We start from the raw sequence: 19,547 nt of genomic DNA on the forward strand, positions 1-19,547 counted from the left end.
TACTCTTGATAGTATTTTATGCACGATCATGTACCATGTGTCATGTATAATGACAATACCGGTAATTATTATGCACACATCGACATGCTTTCTGAGTTGTTGATTGGCTATCTGCATGGCTACAGTCACGTGCATGGTTATGTGCAGGCCGTGATAGTGCAGGGAGTATTGTACTACTCCCTATCCCTGGCCTGGTGAACACGATACGGTGACATCGATCAACGATGTGTGAATACGATGTTCGCTGCGGCCTGGTGACTTCATTTTTCGTTGTTCGCTCAGTCATCAGAATCATGTTGACTGTTGTGTTGAGTTTGTTCCTTTTGTCTTCGACTTGTGAGTTGTGTCAGTGAGATAGGTTTCCGGCGGTAGCCGAGTGGTATCGGTATTCTAGCAAACTTGCCAATAGTTTTTATGGTTTATGTAATTCTGTTCCATGTTCGTCGTAACCCTCAGAGCCTGGACGTACAAGTAGATCTACATCTTCATACAAGATTGAGTTGAGTTTTAGTCATGTTTATTTGAGACTTCTATTAGTACCATTAGTATTACAAAGCACTAGCATCTCCACCGGCGGGTAGAAGTAAACATGATGCAAGGAGTGGACCAGCTGGACCAACAGCTGAATGCGGCTACCAGCGGACTAAACCTGGAGGAAAGCTTCTGTATTGTAGATCGAGATTCTGCTATGCCCCCACCAACGGCAGCAGCAACTCTAGCTCAGCAGTCTTCGCCAGCCGTTGTACACTCTGCTGTTACCAGTGTCACAACTGATACTAGTAGCCAGCAAGGTGGTAGTGCATCGAGCATTGCTACATCGCACTTTGCTACAACTGCTCCCAGCAGCAATAGCCCCCAATTGTCTCGTTCTCAACCAGCTGTTGCGAGTACGGCTGGTCAGTCCAATGCAGTAGCTACACCAGCATTATCCACTGTTAGTACTCCACAGCGGTATGAGAATGTACAAGGTGCAGTATCTGCACACTACACTCCTACCCCGCCACCGACGTCCCAAACTGGCGGACCGCCTGCAGCAAGTGATGCAGCAAGGCCGCAGGGGCAGAGGATGTCGGCGTTGCGTGCTAAGCCACACTCTGAGCTACCCTCTGCTCTCAACATGACCAGTTACCCAGCGGCCGCGGCTACGTATAGTCCCGGTATGGCTGCGACATCGGCATCGTCGGTACCGGCTGCTCACACGGCCACGCATACGCAGGGCATTGGTATGGGAGGTCAGTATTCCAATGCTCCGTACACCCAGGCTACCAGCCCAACAGGCCCGGCGTACCCTGGTGCACCAGCCACTGGTACGGCTTCGATGGGCAGCCCCAATCCGTACGGCGCTGCTAGTGCTATGCCTCATGGTTACGATCAACAGCAGTTCTCATCACAAGGGGGATATAGTGGTGGACCATCAGACGGCACTGACAATGGTCTGTGGGGTTGGATGACATCAGCAACTAGCAGTGTGATGGAGTCGGCATCCAAGATGGTCAGTAACCCGGACATGCTGGTGGAAAGTGCGCAAAAGCTTGGCAGGAACATTGTTGACAAAACCAAGGTAAGTGGCATGCCAGTGTCATGCCACCGTTACATCTACACTGTGCAAGCTAGTGAAATGATCCGACCACTGGCGCATGTTAGTGCCCCGGCTGAAGCAGTCAGGAACTACACCTGTCACTCAATATCAGCTAGCACTGGGGAGTAAAAAAACACCCATATTCGCCGGTTGACACACTGACATCAATATGTACAATGGATGCTAGAGTCACGCTTCACCCAAGTCTGCCAGGGAATACCCATGCCGTACCAGCACACATGAAGTCCACAAGGGCTTGGCTCTGCACCCGTAAAGGACCATTTTATGGTCCGATATACATTTATACTAGTTACACACGCATATACACGAGCACAAGTTACCTTTTCGGCTTTTGATCCTGCCAAAAACGACTTTTCGCCTAAAAGCGTATGCGCTTCGTGCGGGGAGGTATGGTATGGTGCGGGACTTGCATTCTACCTTGCTGCGTTTGATTTCTGTTTGTCCCTGAATAATTTTGTTGCCACCTTTGTAGCCTGGTTGTAAATTATAATGCTGAGCACTTGTTGAGAGATGATGAAATCACCTTTAAAAGTCTGTCCAGTTACTTCGACCTTTAGCAGTTGGAACTGCTAACTATAGCACATGTCTGGCCACTCTGTTGCTTTCATTAAAGAGGTTCTGCAAAACGAAAATGTGCACGAAGTTTCGCGACGGGCCTTGCGAAAGTTTGTGCGAATTTTCGCACAAAATTTGTTCTGCACATTTTCGTAGTTTGCGTGCCGATCACGTGCACATGGTGAACCCGTTAACCACTTTTGAGCCCACGGAACTTACCGTACTTCTCACGAAAGTTCATTTCGCGTTTCATGCTTGTTTCGCGTTTCATGCTAGTTTCGCGTCCAAAGTTGCGAAAGCTTGTGCGAAGTTTCTCACTTCATGGCGTAGAGCGAAAGTTTGTACGCATTTTCGTTTTGCAGAACCTGTTTATTTGCCACTAAGGATTGTCACTTTGTGATGATGCTGTCACTGTGTGTTGTTGTAATTCTGTAGCTCTGAACTGTAGCTATGGTGTTTGTCACTATTATGTTGTCACCATTATACACCCTACTGTGATAGCCCACTTGTCCTGGCTGTCATTTCAAAAGGCTTTCGTCCATGGCAAGTTGCTCGAGTTGTAGTGTGCTTGTTCCTGTGGCATGACAAGACTTTGATGGTGAACTTTACCAAGGTTACCAGGTTGAAAGTTCTTTGGTTGACATAGAATTCTTCCTGTGTGATACTTACAATATCTGGTGCTCATCTTGCAACACTGTGACTTTGTGTGTTTGCAGTCGTCAGTGGATAATGTCTTGACCACACTGGACCCTGGCATGACGGGCAGTGGGTCTTCATCAAGAGAATCTGCCAATGGTTAGTGTATGTTCTACTAGTATGGTGTGTGTGTGTGTGTGTGTCTGCGTCTGTGTGTCTGTGTATTTGACAGTGCTGCACTTGCCGAATTCACCTACCAAACCAAAGTTCTTATTCACTACAAGTACTTTAGGGAGCATCTCATAAGTTCGCATTTATTTTGCAAACGTAACGCATTTCGAATAGACTTTACCCCCCTACCTCCCCCCTCTATTCGAAAGTTTTATCGCACATTTTCTGTGTTTATCTACTGTACACATCCATGCCCCATGCTATGGTATGCTTATGTACATGATTGTACATGTACATGTACATGAATGTTTTGCTAGAGCGGTCGCGAATGGCATACAGTAGTACCGCATTTACTGAGTACAAAGTATGTACAATCAATGACATGTACACGCAAATAAGCATAGTTCCTCCACAACAACTGCATGTACTGCTGTAAACGCTGGCCAGGTACATGGTTTGATCAGGCTGGTGTGACATTTGACACCTCTGAGTAGCCTGCATGCATGCAGTGCAAGGGTTAGCTGATCTGCAAACACAGGTAGATCTCCACCTAAACACACTCATTTGCTGCAGGGATCTAGCACTAGCACAGTAGATTGTACAGTTCCAGAAAATGTGCGAACAGTCATTTTTCTATTCGAAATGGCCGCTACCCCCCTACCCCCGTTTCGAAATGCGTTACGTTTAGAAACAAAATGCGAACTTATGAGATGCTCCCTTAAACTGTGTATGTCTTGACCTCACCGGGTCTGCAGTCCATTCATAAAAAGATGATATCCTAGGCCAGCTTTTGGCCATAAATGGGTCTTTTGAGTTTTTCACACGTTTTGGCAATCACCCATGGAATGCTCTTCCAATTATGTTTTTGAAGTCTATTTCTCCAAGAAGCAAGCCATAGCAAGAAAAGAATTACGGCCAGGTTTTGCCCCCAAAGCGCTGAATTGGGGGAAAACCATGAAAATCCAGGCCGTTCACTCCACTTGCATAACAGTACATTGTGCGGTTCGAACCCCAGTTGAGGTGTACTTTTTTGGACCCTTTTTCAAGTTTAAAATCTCGCGGCACTGCACCATGTACGCGTGTCCGACAAAATCACCGAATACGGGATCTCGCCAGAGCCAGCGCTCATCTTTTTTTCTGAATGGACTGTAGTGTATGGTGTTGTCTAAAGTAAACAATTAACAAGCATGTTGGTGGTTTGTGCCTTACACCATCAGCTGTGCATATGCCGGTAGGTTGCTATTGGCCCGTGTTAGTTCAGCAACTAACAAACCATCTAAATGGTGATAATTATGACCGGTGTGTCTACGTGGCTGTCAGGGCTGTGGCTCTGTGTCCGTATACATGTCGTGTATTGTACAAGTGCTGTGATACAGGTAATGGCTGCGTTGTAGAAAGTGAGACACTGCGTGCTGGTGTATGACTGTGATTGAAGTTTGAACACAGCTTGGATGATTGATGCTACTTTAAATTGGTGCAAAGTGTAGAATACTAGTATGCGGTTTGATACTCCTTGCATGAGTATGTCACACCATTGCCCATTTTCCCATTCTAGTGCACTGGGCGGGTGGTTGTTACGCTGTATACTGTACATGTGCTCATGTGTATACAGTAAAACCTGTAATGGCGACCACTCGGATATGGCGACCACTCGACCATGGCGACCACTTTTCCTTGTCACGGGCGCATTCAGGTTCAAAACACCTCGGATAAGGCGACCACTTGCTCAACGCGACCGACGACCACCCACCCGCGACCGCGTTGCACAATGCTAGTCATGTAAATGACTGTACGCATTGCATGGTGCACCAAGCATGGTAGATCTACACATCAGTGCAGGAAGTGTAGATGTACATGGTGCATGCACGACATTTGACAGGCCTGAGGCTGAGGTCAGTGAGGACCCCAAGCACATGAGTCGTGCTAGAGTAGCATAGGTGTGTGCACTCTGATACACTGATTAAAATGATGTATCACATGTGGATATGGTCACGTGACCCACTGAACCTGGATAAGAAGACCACCTGGCCACGGCGACCACTTTTTCTCGTCCCTTGACCTTGAGGGGTCGCCTTAGACAGGTTTCACTGTACTCTCAATCTCTGGACACCGTAGTCATAGCTGACCATTTTAACCATGTTAGGTCTCATGACTGGTGCTCCAAGTGACTCTCTGAACCAGTTGCAAAAATCTAGAAAACAGCAAAGCACACGTGTATCAGGCTATCAGCTCAAAGCATCATAGTGGGAGTGCTCTGTTTGTGTGGAGTACTGTGAGTTTTTGAGCTGTGTGTATATCTTGTGATTTTGAACTTCCGTTACTTTAGATCTATCAACACCTGGAGCTGCTCATAGTGAGTATGATTTCTGGATTACGTTTTTTCCTCTCTCTTTATTTGCTGTGGCAGTAGCTGCTACTGCTGTGCCTGTGCTGTGCTACTGCTGTGCATGTGATGCTTTTGCCGTGTCATGGCCATGGAGCTATAATTCTGCTAGTGAAGTAGTATGCACCTGTGCCAAGCAGCAGCAGCAGCAGCAGCAACAGCAGTAGCAACAGCAGCAGTAGCAACCAGTCTATAGAGTGTGTACATGTACAGTGAAACTTCAGTATACTCTAATTTCAGAAATTTTAGGTGCTCAGTATTTTCGGTATGAGGGCTAAAGGCCAGGTTAGGTGAACAGGTGACATCCATGTCACTATAATTACTGTAATTGCACAAATTTTCGGTGTACTTTTATTTTCAGTACTTTCGGTGCGTCTGTTTCATACCTAAAATTTCTGTCACCAATTGTTGTCTTTGCAGCCATCGCAAAAACAGAAGAAGTGTCCCACGAGAGTTTGGCTTTCACTAGTCAGAATGTAGTCAGAGCTGCAATGATTCTCAAAATGATATGCTGAATGTAGTGAGAGCTGCAATGATTCTCAAAATGATATGCTCGTTGGTTGGTCAGATGCAGGTTACTAGTACACGTAGCTATTTGCTCATTTCTTTTAATTGTATGATCATCTTCTTATGTACAGTCAAGGCCAAGCAGGTTATACTGGCATCTACAAAGCTACCTAAGATCGAGGCAATCAAGTGTGGATTTCAGCGCTGTTTCCAGACAGTGAACGTGCGTGGCTTTGTGTGTCCCAGTGGCATAGCACCACAGGTGTTTGGCCTGGATGCCTGCTATCAAGGTGCCCAGCAGCGCATCCAGTACTTGCGCTCCATGCACAGCAACGAAATCATTGGTGATGCGGTATTGATCAGTGTGGAAAACTGCATAGCAGAGCTTCTTCCTGGCTGGTAAGTGCATTACATTACTTACAGTGTTATTTAGTGTGTGGTGTGTTTTGTATGCCCCGTCCGCAAGCTGTCCATTGCTGCAGTCCCCTGTGGAAGTCACTCACACTGGCAGCAAGTGCCCACTGTTGGCATGGAAATGAACTTGTCTGCTGCATGATTTACGAAAGGAGGTACATGTACTTGTGGTGGACTTTCAGCTTTGTTTTTGTCTCGTCCCGGTAGCTGGTATTCATGGTACTCAGGGATTCTTCTTCTGTAGACAATGGATGATGTTTAGTTCCAACCCACTTTGTGCAACTTTATGAGGTAGTACTGTAGTACATGTATTAACAGTGATTTGAATGTGTTGTTCGCACCTAACGTTAGTAGAACCTGTGTACCAATACATTGCTGGTCACTTTAGGAACGAAACTGTTCTCCAGAACATTTTGCACCCCTTTGTTAATATAATATAAGCTGTGGATCAGGGACAATCGAGCCTAGAAATGTCTGCCATTGTGACTTAGTGGCGCGTTTCTTTGAGAGTGGATATCGGTCAGACTTTGTTTTACTTCTTTTAAGTATTTGAGTATCAACATTAACGCCTGTTCTTCCAGCAAAATTCCCCTGCTTAGACCAGGACATCAGTTTTCGTGAGGCAAATCAGATGACCTTTGGTTTTTGGAAAGCGTTTGGCATTAGAATTCACTAATTGTGGGATCTGCTCTTGCTATTGAAAATCTAACCACTATCCATTCTCAATGTGTGTGTCGGCGTGTGTGTGTGTGTATGGCTGTGTGATTGTGTGTGTTTGCATGGATTTGTGCTCATTTGTGCTTGCAGTGTATTCGACGTTGCATGCATAGTACTACTAGACCCATCCCGTGACATCGTCTTGCAGGCACTGACACAGCCCATTCCTCTACCGTCCCACTATGTGGAAACACTCCGTTCATCCAACCCACCGAACTATGCGCAGAGTGAAAGTGGTTTCTCGGTGAGATGGCCCACACTTCTGACAAAGGAAATGCCTGGTGCTGATCCTAATGATCCACACCGCACTATGACAGGCATGTCTCGTTATCGCCTCCTGGAAACCGCTGCAGCTACTCTGGCAAGATCTTATGAGCTACGATTGCAAAGGTACACGCCACCTTTCGCTGCCAGTGCTGTCCCTGAGCCTGTCAGTTACCAGCCACCACCACCATCTACTGCCACTGCCTTCTACCAGCAGCAGCAACACCAACAGCAGCAACAGCAGGCTGTGCAGCCAGGACTGCATGCCTCGAGACCTGCTCACCCCGCTATGCAGCCACCTCCAACAGCAACCACCCAGCAAAGCTACAGCCAACCACCACTACAGCAGCCGCAGCAGGAGCAGCCAGTACACACTGCATTGTCTCAGCATTCACAGCAGCAGTCCGCGCCTGCTGGTGCACCATTGGCACAAGTTGCTGGTCATACAGATACCACACACACACAGGTGAGAATATGTATGTGCTGGTCATACAGATACCACACAGTCACAGGTGAGAATACGTTTGTGCGTGTGTAGGTATATGTGCCCAGAAGCTTGCATCACATGTGGCAGATGGTGGGGTGGGTGGGGATTAAACCTTTGACCACCCGTTCTCCCTGGCTTGAACGTATATTATAGTACCTTTGACCACCCGTTCTCTCTGGCTTGAACTTTGACCACCCGTTCTCTCTGGCTTGAACGTATATTATAGTACCTTTGACCACCCGTTCTCTCTGGCTTGAACTTTGACCACCCGTTCTCTCTGGCTTGAACGTATATTATAGTACCTTTGACCACCCGTTCTCTCTGGCTTGAACGTATATTATAGTACCTTTGACCACCCGTTCTCTCTGGCTTGAACGTATATTATAGTACCTTTGACCACCCGTTCTCTCTGGCTTGAACGTATACTAGGCTGAACAAACTAAATGGCTTGCTTCCTGTATGTGTGTATGTGTACCAATTTGTTTCATACGGCTAATACAGATGGTGTCAAACTTCTTCCAGTAATCCATGCTGGGTGCAGCAACAATTACCCAGCCACTCGTTACGTGTACGTGGCTGTTGATGATTCGTGTGTCTTGGTGCACTCAGTTCAGATACAATGTAGGTAAGAACACCACCATCATCCTGACTGCATGCAATGGGCTGTTGCTGCTGCTGGTGGTTTGTTGTGGACTATCTGCATTGCTTCTACTCTGTACATAGTGGTGTGTCGATTTGTCCAGACTTACACGTGCATGCCACTATGTACCAGCAGTGTGCGTGTGTGCGCGTGCGCGCGCGCATACGTGCTATTAGCGCAGGATGCCACATATACACACAGATGTGCAACATGATAATTTCAAGCTAATTTCCTGATTCTGTACATTGTGTTAATATTCTCCTGCTGTCTGCCTGCCATAAATTGTCTGTGCCTAGTTGCCATACTAGCAGTATTTACGGTACCATGTAGTCCAGTTGCCTTACTAGCAGTATTTACCATGTAGTCCTGATTTTAGGTTGCCTACTACTGCACTACTCTTTACATAGATTCAGCCTAGTTTTTACCTTCAGACACATCCACAGTAGCTACTTTCAGCATGGGAGTCCAGTCCAGCAGCATATGCTGATGTTAGGCTACTACGCATTTGGATTTCTGTGCGTAATTTTTCATACTTCTATTAGCATTTTATTTTCCTATGCTTAATTTCTAACCCCGACTGCTTGCTGTTCAGTCCCCGGCCACTCACTCAACTGCTGCATGTAACTAGTGCCGCTGAACCCAGGACAGGACATTGAAGGATCCGACACACTACCACATAAATAGGAAGAACATTGACTATATCGATGCTGCTTTTCGCTCTCATGTTAGAATGTGTATGATTTAGCACGCGGCTGGGTCAGTCGCTGTATTGCTGCTGCATTGAGTTCAGAACAGACCACTGCAGACAGACCACTGCAGACCACTGCGGGTGTAGAATATGTGCAGGCTTGCATGTATTTTGATACCCTGCATTGAATTGCATGGTTTATGTTGCTGGTGTGATATCTACTAGTAAGCTGATGTGGGCAGCATAATCGTAACCAGTACTGACTGGTGCTGTTGGTGTGCTTTCTCATAACACACATTGTACTGCATACAAGATATGAAGCAATCCTGTGCTGTTTACATGCCTCGTGCACGTAAAATAACAGTTGGTAATAGCCGTTAGTGGAGTTGTCCCACTACACACATACTTGTACATTTTAGCAGCCCTTATCATCGCGGAACACCCCCGAAATGTATTAGAGGAGTGACGTGGGAAACGCAGCGTACATGTACAGTAAAAAGCTAAAAACCCGAGTGGGCCGAAAAAAATTGGTAACTGAAAACGACCATTGACAATAAGTATAAGGGATCGTCGCAAAAGTTTTATGTCGTCCCTGAAACGAACATGATTCATTTGCGGGGGGGGGGGGGGGAGGGGGGAGGGGGTGCGAGCCAAAATCGCAAGTCAACCGACACTGTACATATAACATGTACATGCATGCGATTTCCGTCGTCCAGCATAGCAAGCTGTGTTCGTTTCAGAGGGAGGGGAGGGGGTCCGAGTACGAAATGAACGATGTTCGTTTCAGGGACGACAGAAAACTTTTGCGACGACCCCTAAGAGTAGACAATTGTTGGATCGCTAATCTAAGAAATGGGTGTTCCGCTAGTAGAGGGATTGACGGCTACACCCCTTGCTAGGTTTAAAGATGTGTAATAAGCAGTAAAGCACTGGAATAAACTACGTGACTGCGCTCTATCTAGAGTTTGTAAAAAAAATATTAAAAACACTCCGCTGATAATCCGGATGCACACAGCACACTGTACGTCGCTAATACGTGCACATGGTTCATTAAATAGTTGTTGTGCCCTACAAACCTTGACTGTTCATCGTTCACTTCATTCCGTTTCTAATTCATACGGCCGCTTGGCCACTATTGCCCGAATGCAGGGAAGTAATCTTGGCCACTCTTGTCCAACTGCAGGGGAGTGATCTCTGTGCCATGCACTCGGCTCACTGATCGTCGATGCTGCCTCGCTCGCAATTTCAGCGTCTGAAAGGCATTCTTAGTTGTCAACTGCCAAAGTAATCAGTATAGCCTGCAAGCAACGCACATGCACACACCATGTACACAGGCATGCACATTCAGATGTATGATATGTGAGCACATTTGCACAGGGTCATGTACACACACGGAAAGTTTGAAACATGGGCCAGTAGCAGGCAGAAAGTCAAACACACACACACACACGCACACACACACAACCTGGGAAAACGTTGATATTGGTAGCCACAGCTATAGCCTGGTCTCCACCACATAGCCAGTGGCTGCTTTAGGCGACTAGAACTTTAAAAGTGCAATCATCCTCCGCCAGTACAAGAGAGGACACCCACACACGCATGCACACACACACACGCAGTTAGAAAATAAACAACTTTGCCACCTACCTGTCAACAGCATCGGACACGATTCCGTGCATGCCATGTTGAACCTGTAAATTGACATTCTCCATGACGTTGTTTGTAGCACTCCAGCTTAGCATAAGCATACCATGGTTTTCAATGGCATCCTTGATAGCAGCCGGATTATCAACTAAGACACTGGATTCGCATGCTAGCCCCTGTTTGAGAGCAGATGTGTCACACCAGCAGAGAACAAGAGACACCAGTACAAAACCATGATGTAGGCTGCAGTGTCTGGGAACGAGTACAGAAACAAAGCTCGAAACTTCGAAAACTTGGACACGAAGTTGCAGCGATTGGCGAAAGTCACTTTCTCTTTGCTCGGTATGCACTTGACGGTAGTGAGTTGTAACTTTACAGGCCATGCCCTGCTTGAGACTGAGCTGCATATACAGTACAGTACAGGCCATGCCCTGCTTGAGACTGAGCTGCATATGAGCCGCACCATGACAAAAGGGTGCTTATGGTAAAAATTTCACAAACTGAGTTATGGATACAGCTCAATGGCTGGATTCTCACTGCTTCTGTTGCAAAAACTGCATTCAAAAAGCTTGATAAAATCGCAACGAAAACTAATCGAATTCAAAAGAAAATGTGCACTCTCAATATTGCATACTCAACTTTCAAACGAGTTTTTCTCAGTTTGATGTAGCGTGCCATAACTTCCCCCATAAGCACCCTTTTGTCGTGTCGCGGCTCATATGCAGTACGGTACAAATGCGTAATATGTACCTTAGGCGCCGGTCACACATGCATGGCGCTTTTGCGATACCACCAAAGCTGCACCACAAAAGTTGGGATATCCCCGGATCACCATGGATACTGCGCCTGGCGCCACTGGCGCCACGGCGACAATCTCAAAAGCGCCACAACCAAAAAATTGGTGGCGAAACACAAAAGCGGTAGTGCAACTTTTGCGGCGTTGTCGTTGTTGGATCTCTTGGATCTTGGAAAAATTAGTTTTTCATCTCTCGTCATGAAGTGGACTGCTGACCAAGAGCAACTGCTCCTCTCCCTCTATTTCGAGGTCAACCATCCGACATGGGACTCGACTCAGGCGTCCACCGATGCTCAAGGAGCTTCCGCAAGATTCAAACGAAGAGAAATTGAACAACATGAATATTGAGGCAATCTCCATAGCTCTCCGCAGTCGCTGGTCACGACGTAGTCGGCGATTCTGGGCGTTTCTGCGATCCATACCAGCGCAGGAAAGGAATTTTGAGGCTACAGTCTTTTTCAGAGAAAAGTTTTACGACACCTGTGGAGACCCGTGAAGCTGCGTGCGTACCAAAGCCTTTGCATGTGTGACCGCCGGCAGAAAAGAGCCGCAAAAGCGCCCACTGCCAGCGTGTTGGAGGCAGCCGCAAAAGCGGTGTCGCCGCCTGCATGTGTGACCGGCGCCTTAGGCGCCGGTCACACATGCATGGCGCTTTTGCGACACCACCAAAGCTGCACCACAAAAGTTGGGATATCCCCGGATCACCATGGATACTGCGCCTGGCGCCACTGGCGCCACGGCGGCAATCTCAAAAGCGCCACAACCAAAAAATTGGTGGCGAAACACAAAAGCGGTAGTGCAACTTTTGCGGCGTTGTCGTTGTTGGATCTCTTGGATCTTGGAAAAATTAGTTTTTCATCTCTCGTCATGAGGTGGACTGCTGACCAAGAGCAACTGCTCCTCTCCCTCTATTTCGAGGTCAAGACAAGACACCAGAAAAAATGACAAGAGATGTACAGAGGTACAAATGGATTGTTGACAAGCTGAAGGAGGAGGATGTGGTGGTCGCCTGGAAGCAGGTCAAGGATAAGATCGGGCGCCTGAAGAAGACGGGCTCCAAAAATGTTAAACTTCATGTGCAGCCCAGAGTGCGCAGAAGCAGGCTAGAGCGAACCGGGGCAGCTGCTGCTGATGATGATGATGAAGATGAGCTGGACTGGGAAGAGATTCTCAAAGAAGCGAAGTGGCCACTACTCAAATATTTCTATGATCTGTGGAAGTCTCATCCCACTCTGGGACTGGCTATTTCCACTGATAGTGCCCAAGACACCAGTGAGGATGATGATGATGACAACAATGCTGATGATGCTGAACAGGCAGCTTCAGCAGAGGCAGCCAACCCCAGTGCTACGAGCAACAGAGCTAGTACAAGCAGTGATAGCAGTACTGCACACACTACTGGAAACAGTGGAACTTTTGGTGATGGTGACATAGATGATGATTTAGACCATGACGTGGCTGATGACAGCGAGGCCGATAGTTCTGATGGACTTCCACCAGCACGTGCTGCAGCACTTTCAGCACAGCCTGTCCTCCCATCTGCAGCATTGCCTGCAGCAGCACTTTCAGCGCAGCCAATCGTACCATCAGCAGCATTGCCTGCAGCAGCATCTACCCCACTGCCTCTACCGACGCAGGCAACAGCAAGGCCACGAGCACAGGCGCAAGCTCAAACTCGACAGGAGCCGCACAATGGTCGTGCTCGGCCTGCCTTGCCTCCCACACCACCGAGTCGTGTTGGCAGAAGTAGGACGGCAGCACCAGAGCAACAGCGCCAGCAACAGGACCAGTTCTTGGCATCATTTGGCAACATCATGCAAGCGCATACACAACAAACCATTACACTTCAGGTAAGCAACTGTTTCCAAAACTGCCTTTTCCAAAATAGATTCTGGAAATATGGTCTGAAATAGACAGGAGATTGTTGGCCATGTTCCTTAAAATTTGAATTCTACTGTAGTTTATTATTATAGATTTGTATTGGCTACTCGTTCATAATTGTGGTATCTACTTTACAGAATTGGAATTAGTGAGAATTCGCAAACAACTTGGCCAATGAAACATCACTAGCAGTCTAGCAGCAATACTTAGTCCTCTTGTGATGGTTATTTGTGTGCTTTGACCGCAGGCACAGCTACAACAACAGCAGCAACAATTTGAAGAGCGGATGAGAGATCGTGAGGAGAGAACGTCATCAGCCACACAACGGCAAAATCAGGAATTCCAGATGACTGTCCAGCAGTCAATGACGACATTCCAGGCCACACTTGTGAGCAACCTCTTCAATGGTCCTGGACCAAGGTCTTCCCGGAACGAGGAGCAGGACTGAGCTTGTTTTGTGATAAATCCTTTCTTCAATTTTTTCAGCCGTGTTCTTCTCTTCTATTTTTTAGGTGCAATTTAGCACGCTGCGGTTTTTCTTATACGCCTTCTGCACGGGCAAAACAATAAAGTTGCATTCAGTGCTTCTCGTTCACACAGAGCAGGTGTATAAATTCATCAATGGAATGGATTGTACTCAGTGTGGAAATAAGAGGCCAATAGAACCGTATTGCTCAAACAACAGGGTGATCTCGGTGAGTACGCCGCGCTAGCTTCCTTCTCACCGTCCAATCTGCTTGTTCGTAGTCATCGTGGGGTTGGTCATTTGGTCCTGGGTGGAACCAAGAGTACATAACCCCCCAGAGTGTGCAACTCCACTATGGGTGCTGTCCCGACAGAATTTCAAGTTGACGTCATTTTGATGATGCAATGCGCACTGTACACGGATTATCAGACGAATCCGGAACCTGTGGTTGACCGAAGCCGATCGGTCCTGTACAAATTATTGCAAAGAAAAACGTGTGATGCGTTGACACCCGTACACATGTTGTAAATCACTGCTGCAAGGAGCATTGCGTCATAAATAATGACGTCAACTTGAAATTCTGTCGGGACAACAGGGTATGTGGGAGTTGCACACTCTGGGGGGTTATGTACTCTTGGTGGAACTGATTGTACGTGGCAGTGTTAATTAGCCAAGTCGGTTCCATAGGACACTTCCATCTCTCGCAGATGTTGTGCAGACCGCAACAGACAATGGCCACATCAGCAGCGAAGTCGGGATCGTCGAGGTTATTGTGGACTAGCACACGGAATCGACCCTTGAGTCGCCCAAACGCCTGCTCCACTACACGCCTAGTCCGAATAAGCCGGTAGTTGAATGTCCGTTCATGTGGCTGAAGTCCAGCTGAGTCATCAAAGCACTTCATTAGAGTGGCACACAGGGGGAATGCAGAGTCTCCCACAAGGTAGGGCCGTATGTACGTGCCTTCAATTCGAAAGTTGTCTTGTATGGTCAGCCACTTTTGCTGGGAAATCCTGCGTAACATTGTTGATGTGGCATACGCACTGGCATCCCCAGCAGACCCAGGCCTTCCGGCATTCACGTTGATGAACATCCCGCACGCATCTACAGTGCCCAATAAAATAATTGAGCAGTACTTCTTGTAACAATAGCAGCAGTCACCAAACATGGCCTTTGGCTTTCGAATTTTAACAAATGTTCCATCCACGGCCCCTGCACACCTTTCCATTAATGATAGGGACTCGAATTCTGCCATCACTCTCTTCAGCTCTTGTCCCTCTGGGAAGCGAATGGAATTCGGCACCATGTGCATCTTCAGTGCACGCACAGTTTCATGGACTATCTTAACAGCGGTTGACTTGGCAATGCCATGCTGACGGGCTAGCTGCGAGTAGCTATTGCCGTTGGCAAGCCAATGCAGCGTTATTGCCAGCCGTTTGTGGCTCAGTACACACAACCTCCACTTGCTGTCCTGGAATGTAATATACCGGCCAAATTCCTCATGGAGATGCCAGAACTCTGATTTGCCCATTCGCACATGCTCCATATACTGTTGATCTTCAAAGTCGGGGACATTCCATTGCACGGACATTGTGGGATAATTTCTCAAAAAATCTTCATCCCATACATTGCCATCTCTGAGAGCAGCCCAGAAGCGTCGTTTTCTCTTGTATCTACCGAAGAGAAGGTCACGCATGTGCGGCAAACCAAACAGTGCCATCATCTGCATCCATACAGGCTGGGTGTCATCAACCATCCGACATGGGACTCGACTCAGGCGTCCACCGATGCTCAAGGAGCTTCCGCAAGATTCAAACGAAGAGAAATTGAACAACATGAATATTGAGGCAATCTCCATAGCTCTCCGCAGTCGCTGGTCACGACGTAGTCGGCGATTCTGGGCGTTTCTGCGATCCATACCAGCGCAGGAAAGGAAAGACAACAGTGATAGGAATTAAAAATGAAACAGCCAACTCAGTCAAAATGCAACAAAGCAGGTAACTTCCTGAAGAATTTTGAGGCTACAGTCTTTTTCAGAGAAAAGTTTTACGACACCTGTGGAGACCCGTGAAGCTGCGTGCGTACCAAAGCCTTTGCATGTGTGACCGCCGGCAGAAAAGAGCCGCAAAAGCGCCCACTGCCAGCGTGTTGGAGGCAGCCGCAAAAGCGGTGTCGCCGCCTGCATGTGTGACCGGCGCCTAAGAGAAAAGTCCTTTTTTTGCTTCGCGTTGCTAAACCTCACAAGGTTTGCTTTTTCGAAGTAAATTTTTGAGAGATATCACCGCCACCAAAAGTTCGAACTTTCGCGTCGCTATTAAACGTCCCCATTATGTAGCAGTGTTGTCTTAGGGGGTTTCCCTTCCAACCAGCTTTTTAGCTGCATACAGGGTCGCATGTCTTTTTCTTCGACGAGTACGAGACTTGTTCCCCAGCCAAGGCAACTGCCACTCTTGAAAGTTGAAAACGACTTACAAACGTTCTCCACTCTGGAAGTCCAGTTCTGCATGTAGCCCAGCACCAATACAACTTGTTTCTTGTCAGCAAGAACAGCGACAGTGAACAGTGCCAATACAACTTTCTTCGTGTCAGCAAGAACAAGGGCAATGAACAGTGCCAATACAACTTGCTTCTTGTCAGCAAGAACCAAACCTCCCTCGTGTGTTCTCCTCCCTGGCGAGCCATCAGAACCTGAATCCATTATTTTTGAAGCCATCACGGCAGATGTCGTTAAGAAAGCCGCAGGGAGGATGAAGGGGTCGGGCGGTCCGTCGGGCCTTGATGTGCAGGCATGGCAACGTATGCTGTCCTCCTTCAAGGGTGCGTCGTCCAACCTTGCTGCTGCCATGGCTGCTGCCGCGCGGAAGTTGTGTACGGATCAAGTCAGAGGTGCCGGATTGGAGGCATTTGTAGCAGCGCGTTCGGTGGCTTTGAACAAAAAGCAAAACCCCCGGTGTACGTCCCATTGTCGTTGGCGAAGTGTATTGCAGGATCATCGCCAAGGCTATTCTCACATGTGTCTCTTCTGACATTGCTGCTGCTGTTGTGCCACCGCATCAGCTATGTGTTGGCAATCCCTCGGCTTGTGAAGCTGCCACTATCTCGGTGCAGTCTCAATATTCCAGTGTGGAGACTGAGGCAATTCTCCTCATTGATGCGTCCAACACATTTCAATGCAATTAATCGCAAAGCTGCTCTACATAACATCAGCCACCTATGTTCTCCAATGGCCAACTTCATTGCCAATACGTATGGTGCACCCATCCCGCTATTTCTGTCTGGCGGCGGCATGATTTTGTCTCGTGAGGGCACGTGTCAGGGTGATCCCTTGGCAATGGCCATGTTTGCGTTAGCAGTGACACCTATGATTCGTGACCTTCGGCAACATCACGCGGATATTCAGCAGTGCTGGTATGCGGATAATGGCGAAGCTGGTGGTCGGCTGTCGGCAGTTCATGCGTTTTGGCGTGAAATCACCTTCCTTGGTCCACAGTGTGGGTACAATCCAAATGCTGCTAAGACTAAGTTACTAGTCAGGCCTGGATTGGAGGAGGAAGCAAGGATCTTGTTTGCTGACACACCAATTGAAATACAGAGTGATGGTGTCCGTTATCTGGGTGGCGCAATTGGCACGCAGGAGTACATCACTGGAAGTCTGTGCCGTCATGTGGCATTGTGGAGTAAGGAGGTACGTGCGTTGCCATTGTTTGCCAGGACGCAACCACATGCGGCTTACAGTGCTTTTACCAGAAGCCTGCGTGGGAAGTGGCACTATCATCTGCGATCCCACAAAGACCCAGAAGCTGCGTGTTTTGATGAACTGGATAGTGTCATTGGAAGAGACCTGATTCCGGCCCTCACTGGTCGTCCCAGCCTGTCGGATACTGAACGCAAACTGTTGGCACTGCCTGTCAGGTTCGGTGGCCTCGCCCTCCCAAGTATTGCCCAGGACGCCAGTGAACAGCGAAGAGTGAGTCTGAGGGTGACGCGGTCCATTGTGGACATGACAGAGTGCAAATCTGATGCTGCTCCACCGGCCGTCGTTATTGCTCAGGCAGGGGCTCTCCGCAAGGGTGAGCAGAAGTTGCGTGCGTCTGCATATCGTCAGTTGCAGGTGGACATGTCCTTGGGGCTGTGCAATCAGCAGAGGCTGCTGGTGGAATGTGTTGCTGACCCTGGGGTTTCAAGCTGGCTGACTGCTGAGCCCCTGGCTTCATCCTAAACAAGGCGGAGTTTGTTGACGCATTGTCAATACGATATGGCTGGCCCTTGCGGGACATTCCAAGCTCGTGCGTGTGGTGCGGACCTCAGCGTCGATCATGCGGCAACGTGCCCTACTGGGGGGTACCCCACTCTCCGGCACAATCCTCTGCGTGACCTGATTGCCGAGGCCATGGATGCAGCCATCCCGATGTGCGAATTGAGCCTCCTCTGCTCCCACTCGAAGGTGAAGCGCTCCCTGGTGCCACGACTAACCGACGTCCGGAGGCTCGTCTGGATATCTGTGCAAGGGGCTTCTGGTCTCGGCAGCAAGACGCATTCTTTGATGTTAGAGTGACTCATCCTTCAGCGTCCTTGCTGTTGAGAACAGAGGTTCTTGCTCAGCTAACCAGGAATGAGCAACAGAAGAAGAGAGCATACCTGCAGAGGGTAATACATGTCGAGGGAGGTGCATTCACGCCCTTGGTTTTTGCCACCAATGGTATGTGCAGCCAGGAGTGTTCACGTGCCCTGAAGAATTTGGTTGGCTTAATTATCAAGCATTCTGATTTACATTATTCAAGCGTTATGGCAAGATTGAGGTGCTGTATCTCTTTCTTGCTATTAAAATGGTTTGTAACGTGTTTTCGTGGATGCAGGGCTTCCTATTTGCGTCACCGAGCACGTTCCTCATTTCTCGATCAATGCCGCTTGCATGATTTGTAGGCTTTCTGCGTCGTTTGCAGGCATGCTTGGTAAAAGATTATTTTTCCTTGTTAATAATAACAACCTACTTCTTGCGTAGGGATGAATATTATTTATCCTACGCACGATGGGAATTCACCGTATTGCGTGACTGATCCTTTCAATGTTCTAATCTTTCAAGTGACTTTTCCTTTTCTACCTGGACTCCTCCTTGGTTTCCCTTTTCTCTCTAGCTCTTCTCTTGTACCTTCTTGCTATTATTCACTTAAATGTGGGGCTTTCAATAAAAAAAACAAATAAAAAAAAACAACGACAGTGAACAGTGGCAATAGTCCTATAGTGGAGAGTCACTGTACCCTGCTGCTATCCTAGTCTATATATATAGGGTTAGCCGGTAGCTTGTGGCCTGTGCAGGTGCAGAAGAGGACTGACAGCAATGTGCTTACGGGTAGGCGTTCGGAGTGGGCAAACGCGAGCGCTTCCATTAGCGATGCACACCTGATGTCATCGGGAACTTCATAAGAAGGTGCGTTGACATCGCTTAGAAAGATAACTGGGTAGAAACACTGCTTGCGACGCAAACTGTCAGCACCAACAACAGCAACACGATCATCATCATCAGTAGCAGCAGCAACAACATCCACCATTATAAGGATGGACACTTACTTACACACACATATTTTCCTAGCTTTAAGTCGACCTTTTCACGTCTAAAAATTGAACAAGAAAAGTGTGTGTGTGTGGGGGGGGGGGGGGGGGGGTCGACTTACAACCGGGAAGTAGTGGTTACTTCCAA

At 47.9% G+C, this 19,547-nt stretch overlaps 2 protein-coding genes across 2 annotated transcripts in view; one reads left to right on the plus strand and one right to left on the minus strand.

Moving 5' to 3' along the window:
* The first annotated feature begins 239 nt into the window (after positions 1-239).
* On the plus strand, positions 240-9,256 carry LOC135824716 (protein PRRC1-like). Its single transcript, XM_065337426.1, has 6 exons — positions 240-1,561; positions 2,872-2,950; positions 5,289-5,315; positions 5,984-6,251; positions 7,074-7,713; positions 8,236-9,256. Exons 1-6 carry the CDS (start codon positions 590-592, stop codon positions 8,257-8,259), a joined length of 2,010 nt encoding a protein of 669 aa, XP_065193498.1. The 5' UTR covers positions 240-589; the 3' UTR covers positions 8,260-9,256.
* Positions 9,257-9,659: 403 nt separating this feature from the next.
* Positions 9,660-19,547, minus strand: part of LOC135824725 (glycerophosphocholine phosphodiesterase GPCPD1-like) — a 28,910-nt gene continuing 19,022 nt past the window's right edge. The window contains exons 15-17 of the mRNA XM_065337438.1: positions 19,198-19,333; positions 10,710-10,882; positions 9,660-10,360 (exon numbers count right to left, since the gene is read on the minus strand). Coding sequence (XP_065193510.1) covers positions 10,351-10,360; positions 10,710-10,882; positions 19,198-19,333 — 319 coding nt within the window. The 3' untranslated portion in view covers positions 9,660-10,350. The remainder of the gene's footprint in view (positions 10,361-10,709; positions 10,883-19,197; positions 19,334-19,547) is intronic.

The sequence above is a fragment of the Sycon ciliatum genome, chromosome 1 (genome assembly GCF_964019385.1).
Source record: "Sycon ciliatum chromosome 1, ocSycCili1.1, whole genome shotgun sequence".
In the NCBI taxonomy this organism is placed as follows: domain Eukaryota; kingdom Metazoa; phylum Porifera; class Calcarea; order Leucosolenida; family Sycettidae; genus Sycon; species Sycon ciliatum.

Excerpts from the sequence above, each read along its gene's own strand:
- LOC135824716 (XM_065337426.1), top strand. The coding sequence starts at position 590 with ATGATGCAAGGAGTGGACCAGCTGGACCAACAGCTGAATGCGGCTACC. Across the intron at positions 5,316-5,983 it reads AACACCTGGAGCTGCTCATA|TCAAGGCCAAGCAGGTTATA; the intron begins GTGAGTATGATT and ends TCTTATGTACAG. Across the intron at positions 7,714-8,235 it reads CAGATACCACACACACACAG|ATGGTGTCAAACTTCTTCCA; the intron begins GTGAGAATATGT and ends CGGCTAATACAG.